At 42.1% G+C, this 7788-nt stretch overlaps 1 protein-coding gene across 4 annotated transcripts in view; it reads right to left on the bottom strand.

The window, feature by feature from the left end:
- Window positions 1-1228: 1228 nt before the first annotated feature.
- Window positions 1229-7788, bottom strand: part of il16 (interleukin 16) — an 85711-nt gene continuing 79151 nt past the window's right edge. For all 4 annotated transcript variants that reach the window (XM_073032992.1, XM_073032991.1, XM_073032993.1 and 1 more), the window contains one exon: window positions 1229-2678. In XM_073032992.1, the coding sequence (XP_072889093.1) occupies window positions 2464-2678 (215 nt within the window). In that variant the 3' untranslated portion in view covers window positions 1229-2463. The remainder of the gene's footprint in view (window positions 2679-7788) is intronic.

Raw genomic sequence — 7788 nt, 5'->3', positions numbered from 1 at the left:
CATGCTTGCACCCTGACTGTTGATTGCGATCTATCTGCAGTTTCAAATACACTTTGTTGACAGTGTTCAAAGAAAGTCTTTAAGTAATACCATTATTGACCGGTCTGCTGTTTTCAAATAGTGGGGTTGTAGAAAGATTTTATAGAACTACTTTTTAACTCTGCTTATAGCTGAAAATGGATGACAGTAAACTATTACTAATTTCAATATATTCCTGGCCTTAAGTTTGGTCTGTCTGAAAACAACAATACAGGTAGTAAATTGGGTAATTTTGTCATTTCAAATTATCAGCTTGCAGTACCAAAAGGTCAGCCTATAAGTGCTCTAGCTGGTAAATGCATCTTTATTTCTGTGCTGTAATAAAATTGTTTACTTAACAGAAATGAACTACTTTCTAAATGATTTAGAAATTATCAGATGTTATTTATGTAGTTTCCAGAAACCATTCAATATGGTTTTCTGTGTGATTTTTAACAAAAATGAGATCTCATGAGGTAACCTAATAATGAGTAGAAATGTAATGTGGAAATAGATAACTAGTCTGTGTTTGTCTCTGATGAAAGACTGCATGAAAACACTCTCAAACTCAGCACTATTATCTATTAGATGGGATCACTGAGATGAATGCTAACATTGCATTTGCCTTCCTTACTACCAACTCAACTTGCAAGTTAACCTTTGGGGAATACTGTACTAGGACTCCCAATAAATTTTTCCTTCCTTTTCTCACTCAAGTAAAATCTCTTTTTTTAAAAAAATCCTACATTTTTTTTTTATTTGCTTGATTGTCACTGAATACAAACTTCTTAAGGTTTGGCTGTGGTAAAAACGTTACTCATATTTAAGAACTTGCATTAACCAAGAATCAGCCATGGTTCAACAATAGTACTTGCAGCTCTGAGCCAGAACATTCCTCTCACTTGAGATTTATGCACATAATCTAGGCTGCTATTCCATTTTAGTGGTGATGTGCTGTGTTTTGACTGTTGCATGAAACAGAGTTTCCATCTTTGTTCAATAACTAAAAGATCCCATGGCTGCATTTACAACCACATTTTGGTCTGATTGAACTTGAATACAAAGAAGCTGCTGTGTTTCCTGCATGGCAGCAGTGGTTAAACTTGTGAAAGTATTTGTTGGTTGCAAGGTGCTTTATAATGTCCTTGAGTTGTGTATGGTGCTGTGGAAATGTAAGTAGTTTCTATGATAAATTTTTATCCAGTACTAATTTCAGACCTCTGTCACACAGCTGACGTCTTTTTATTTGTGCACTTGGAAGATCAATTCTCCACAGAAATCAAACTGTAAACCACTTTTAAATTCACAATATTGCTGAAGAAACAGCTACAATGCACTGCCCTGACCAAGATTACATGAAAATTCCAAAAACAATTCAAACCCAGTGCCCAGAATTTTATCATCAATTATGGTAAAAATCTTCAATGCATTAAAGCTGTAAACAATGAGGTGCAAAAGCAAAAGTGACGGAATCCATAGCTAGTCGGATACTTCTGTAAAGCAAAGAGACTAGCTAACAAGAAAGGTCCAGATCAACAAGAACCTTTAACTTTTTATACATTCTTATGAAGTTGCTTGTTCCCAATATTTTCTGTTTTAATTCCGGTATTTTTCCTCAAATAAGGAATGTCAAAGTATTGTAGAATGGGCTGGAGATTTCAGTTTAATACCACAAACAGCTAATTCTTCTGTTACTGTGCAGTTGGCCCCACCTTCCAGTTTTCACATCATGAATTTCAGTAGGGGACTTGAATGGATGGATTCACGAGTTTTGGGAAGGATGAGATCTTTAGATTGAGTAAAGAAAATCTTCAGGAACTAATGTCCAGTTAGGTTTCACGAGATGTAGTTTAGCTGAAATGGCTTGTAAAATGGCCATTTGAAGGGAGTGGCTAGGAGTTCCTATTATAAGGCGAGATTAAGGGAGGACTGACGTATGTGAATTGACATCACCAATGACAAGTCAGTGGAGATATCAGGGCAGTAGAGAGCGTAGTACAATGTGAGATGAAAACAGGGACATTTCCAATAATTGACAGGCTGAAGGAGAGACAGACAATCCCTGCGAAGGACCCAATACTGGTCAACAGCTCATTGCATGACTGAATGAAGCAATCAAGTTTGAAATACAGTAACAAGGTTGGCAAGAAGTTTATTTAAGTACAGGTCACCAGTTCTAAAAATTTTACTTTTTCTTCTTTCCACAGGAACCGCTCGGTGTAATTAGTCTGCTTTTATTTGTGATTGAACTGAGATTTGGAATGATATGTTCCTGTCTTATTTTTGATGAATAAAATTGCTCAAGGTAAAATCCCAACTATTCACAGAAGTAGCAAATTAAAAGGTTAACTACTTCCTTCTGTCACAGACATAGCAATGGGCAATACCATATAGTCCACTTTCTAGATTAACTGAATTATGCGAGTATAAATGAGTAGCTCCTTATTAACAACTTTGTTCAGCGTCTTGTGATATCTCTGTGTCTTTGGCTGTGACAGGAATGGGGCCTTTCCTCCTAATTACTGCCGTGCAGGGGCCATCTGGCAAGGATTTGATGATGTTCCAAGCCTCAAAGCGGCTAAGACCTTGGAGGATAGTGGAGTTTAGTTGTAACAGTTCATCTCCAGGCTGAATAATGTTATTCTGTTCTACTGCTCCTCCTGTAATGGAGAAAGAAATTTTAAGAAAATTTTCATTGTCAAATGTTTGAAAATGAGATGTGAAACTCAGAGTTCTAACACACTACATTAAGAACAGCAAGCCACAAATGTTCAGTGCTCACGCACAAACACACACACGCAGCCTGTTCTCATTCAAGTAAACAGAGCCTGAGGGAAGTCACACATATCTGTGCAGTTCCAGATACCGCAACCCCAGGAAGTAGTTCATGAGGTTCATTATGGGGAGTTCTCTCAGAGAATAGGCCATTCAGTAAACAAGTCTTCCAAGCAGTAGAGAAACATCAACATCAAAAAATATGTAGAGTTGAGTTGTGGGTAATGGATGAAGTTGCACCGAAGTTGCTACTTTTAATTGATTGTGACAAACACACTTAAAAAAGCAAAACTTTTTGTCATTGGTTTGCTTCAGGGAGGCTATTCCAGTGCCTACAGAATACTTTGTAATTAAATAATATAAATATATATCTTATGTATTCCCAAATCAACTGGCTTGTGGTCAAGTTGGGCCAAGATGCCGTCTCTGGCAAGGTTATGGCTCAGACTTGGGTTTTTTTTTTATTTCGTAAGGATGGTTTTGGGGGCAGAGATGAGAGTTAGGGGGTCAGGTTAGGGTTTAGAGACAGGGATGTGGGGAGTTAGAGGGCAGGCCAGAGTCTGTTCTGCATTCCAGGCTTCACATTCGAAGGCCAGCAATGATGTGGATGAAGGACATCTGTGGACAGATGTCAGACTGGCAAGCACTGTGGGAGAAGACCAGCAAGGGCAAAGGGCTACCCGCACCCCGACAGGTCAATGAGTCCTCTGTGGGATCAGCAGGATCTGAGGTCTGTGTGAGTAAGAGCCACAAGGGCCAGTGACCCATAAGTACTGTACGTCAGTCAATGAATCCCAAATTCGAGGTCTGGAGTTCAGGGTCCCATCATCAGCGAGTCTGGAGTTTGGGGTCCCATCATCAGTGAGTCCTGGGGTCAATACTGAAGTTGAGGCCCAATGGCTGAAGCCCTGGGTCTGCAGGTCTACTGGGCTGAGGAATGCGGAGGCTTGATGTCTTTTGAGTCCAATGGAGGCCAGAGGGCTGAAGGTGGTCTATCCTGGGGTTGAGGTACTCTGTGCATGGGTGGGCCCTACCCACCCACTCACACACAGAGAACAGGGATGTATTTTGCTGCTGTTCTGAACACTGTGGGCACACTACGTTGGTGCAGCATGTGTGGCAACACTTGCAGACTAGGCTGTGTTGGGTGTTAATACAAGCAAAACATTTCACTTGTACTCATTGTCCCTGTTTAGTGTGGAGTGAATATTCCTCAACCTTACTGCTTTTAGATCTCTAAGACACAGTACGTGCTCACTACCATTCATTAGAAACCTGCCCATATGTACAAAACAATTCACACACTGTCTATACTTTAGAGTCATAGGGCACTATAGCGCAGAACCAGATCCCTCGGCCCATCTAGTCTGTGCCAGCCTGGCCTCCTGCCTAGACCCACCTACCTGCACCCACACTGTAGCCTTCCAAACCCCTCTCATGACCATAAGATATAGGAGCAGAAGTAGGCCATTCAATCATGGGCTGATCCAATTCTTCCAGTCATCCCCACTCCCCTGCCTTCTCCCCATACCCTTTGATGCCCTGGCTAATGAAGAACCTACCTATATCTGCCTAGAGGCTAGATGCAGGAAACATGTTCCCGATGGTGGGGGAGTCCAGAACCAGAGGCCACAGTTTAAGAATGAGGGGTAGGCCATTTAGAACAGAGTTGAGGAAAAACTTTTTCACCCAGAGAGTTGTGGATCTATGGAATGCTCTGCCTCTGAAGGCAGTGGAGGCCAATTTTCTGGATGGTTTCAAGAAAGAGTTGGAGCTCTTAAAGATAGCGGAGTCAAGGGATATGGGGAGAAGGCAGGAACGGGGTACTGATTGTGGATGATCAGCCATGATCACAGTGAATGGCAGTGCTGGCTCAAAGGGCCAAATGGCCTACTCCTGTACCTATTGTCTATTAAATGCACCCAATGACTTGGCCTCCACAGCCACTTGTGGGAACAAATTCCACAGGTTTACCACCCTCTGACTAAAGTAATTTCTCCACATCTCTGTTCTAAGTGGACGTCATTCAATCCTGAAGTTGTGCCCTCTTGTCCTAGACTCCTCTACCACGGGAAATAACTTTGCCATATCTAATCTGATCAGGCCTTTTAACATTCAGAATGTTTCTATGAGATTCCCCCCTCATTGTCCTGAACTCCAGGGAATACAGCCCAAAAGCTGCAAGACATTCCTCATACGGTAACCCTTTCATTCCTGGAATCATTCTTGTGAATCTTCTCTGAACCCTCTCCACTGTCAGTTATATCCTTTCTAAAATAAGGAGCCCAAAACTGCACACAGTACTCCAAGTGTGGTCTCACAAGAGCCTCAACATCACATCCTTGCTCTTATATTCTATACCTCTAGAAATAAATGCCAACATTACATTCACCTTCTTCACCACCGACTCAACCTGGAGGTTAACCTTTAGGGTATCCTGCATGAGGACTCCCAAGTCCCTTTGCATCTCTGCATTTTGAATTCTCTCTCCATCTGCCTGTTTATTTCTTCCACCAAAGTGCATGACCATACACTTTACAACATTGTATTTCATTTGCCACTTCTTTGTTCATTCCCCTAAACTATCTAAGTCTCTCTGCAGGCTCTCTGTTTCCTCAACTCTACCCTCTCCTCCACCTATCTTTGTATCGTCGGCAAATTTAGTCACAAATCCATTAATCCCATAGTCCACATGTACCCGCCCAAGCCTTTCTTAAAAGTTACAATTGACCTCTCATCTACTACTTCCATTGGCAGCTAGTTCCTTGCTCACACCACCTTCTGAGTGAAGAAGTTGTCCTTCAGATTCCCCTTAAGTATTTCACCTTTCACCTTAACCCTATTATCCTCTAGTTCTATCCTCACCCAACCAGAAGCAAAAAAAACTTGTAATCGTTCATCTCATAATTTTGTATACCTCTGTAAAATCTCTCATTCTCCTATGCTCTAGGGAATAAAATTACAACTTATTCAACCTTTGCCTCTACCTCGGTCCTCAAGTCTCTGCAACAACCTTGTAAATTTCCTCTGCACTCTTTCAAACTTATTGATATCATTCCTGTAGTAAGGTGATCGGTACTGCACAATACTTCAAATGCAACCTCACCAATGTTTTATGCAACTTCAACATAACAACACAACTATTGTACCCTTGTTTATGAAGGCCAACGTGCCACAAGCTTTGTTTACCACCCTATCTACCTGTAATGTCACTTTCAAGGGATTATGGATCTGTCTTCCCACATCCCCTTGTTTTACCACATACTTCACTGCTCTGCCATTCACTGTATAATCCTTATCCTGGTTTGTCCTTCCAAAGTGCAACATCTCACAGCCGCCTACATTAAACTCCATCTGCCATTTTTCAGCCAATGTTTCCCACTGGTACTCATCACTTTGCAAGCTTTGATAGCCTCTCTCACTGTCCCACTATACTACACAGCAGGATGCTTGAGCAACAAGACTAGACCTGTTGTTACATCTTGGTTTTTTGCTCAACAGTGAGGCGTGATTGTGGGCTAGCAGTGTGTGTGAACTTTCATAAATCATTCTATCCACATGATTTGCAAACACTATGTTCCATGTGTGAGTCTTGCAAAATTGACCTTGGGATTTTTATACCTTTACACATTGTGAACGAAAATCTCACATAGACTTTGGGAGATGAGTTTTCCAGGAGACCACAGCATAGAAATGCCAGTCTCGCTAATCTTCTGTCACTTTCACAGATTGATTCTGTTTTAATTCATCAACCACAGATGCAAAGACATGGAAACTGAGGTATGTGAGTTGTGGGAAGAGTTAAACTCTCAATAAGTTTCCCTTGATGGATGACGATTGGTTGCAAAAAGTGCCAGTTTCTGAGTACAGTGCAGAGCACCCACGTCACACACAGTAGAATATTCCCAAGCCACTTTTGAGGCCAGGTGGGGAATCTTCTGCTGACAAAGGAAGCGCTGGAGCCAGCATCACAGACCACAACACAAGACCCTCTTTTCCATCCACTGCTTCCCTCCCAAACAACTGCAGAGCCAACATCAGCACCAATCCCATCCCTACTGCCCATGCCACTCACCCAACCATTTTATATTTTCTGGGACTTCCTTAGATTCAGGATCAGTTCCTGAGGATTGGAGAATGGCTAATGTTATCCCACTTTTTAAGAAAGGAGGGAGGGAGAAAACAGAGAACTATCGACCTGTCAGCCTGACATCGGTGGTGGGGAAGATGCTAGAGTCCATTATTAAGGATGAAATAGTGGCATATCTAGATAGCAGTGATAGGATTGGGCCGAGCCAGCATGGATCTCCCAAGGGTAAATCATGCTTGACTAATCTGTTGGAGTTTTTCGAGGATGTAACCAGGAAGTTAGACGGGGGAGATCCAGTGGATGTAGTGTACCTCGATTTTCAGAAGGCATTTGATAAGGTCCCACATAGGAGATTGGTGGGTAAAATCAAAGCTCAGGGCATCGGGGGGAAGACATTGACATGGATAGAAAACTGGTTGGCAGATAGAAAGCAAAGGGTAGCGGTGAATGGGTGTTTCTCGGAATGACAGGTGGTGACTAGTGGGGTGCCACAGGGCTCGGTATTGGGACCACAGCTGTTTACAATTTACGTCAACGATTTGGATGAAGGCATTGAAAATAACATCAGCAAATTTGCTGATGATACTAAGCTGGGTGGCAGTGTGACATGTGATGAGGATGTTAGGAGAATTCAGGGTGACTTGGATAGGCTGGGTGAGTGGGCAGATACTTGGCAGATGACGTTTAATGTGAATAAGTGTGAGGTTATCCACTTTGGGAGTAAGAACAGGAAGGCAGATTATTATCTGAGTGGTGTAGAGTTAGGTAAGGGAGAAATACAAAGAGATCTAGGAGTCCTTGTTCATCAGTCACTGAAGGTGAATGAGCAAGTGCAGCAGGCAGTGAAGAAGGCTAATGGAATGTTGGCCTTTATTACAAAGGGAATTGAGTACAAGAGCAAGGAA

Source organism: Hemitrygon akajei, chromosome 30 (genome assembly GCF_048418815.1).
Source record: "Hemitrygon akajei chromosome 30, sHemAka1.3, whole genome shotgun sequence".
In the NCBI taxonomy this organism is placed as follows: Eukaryota; Metazoa; Chordata; class Chondrichthyes; order Myliobatiformes; family Dasyatidae; genus Hemitrygon; species Hemitrygon akajei.
The sequence above is the reverse complement of the archived record's forward strand: the minus strand, read 5'-3'. Positions and strand labels throughout refer to the sequence as shown.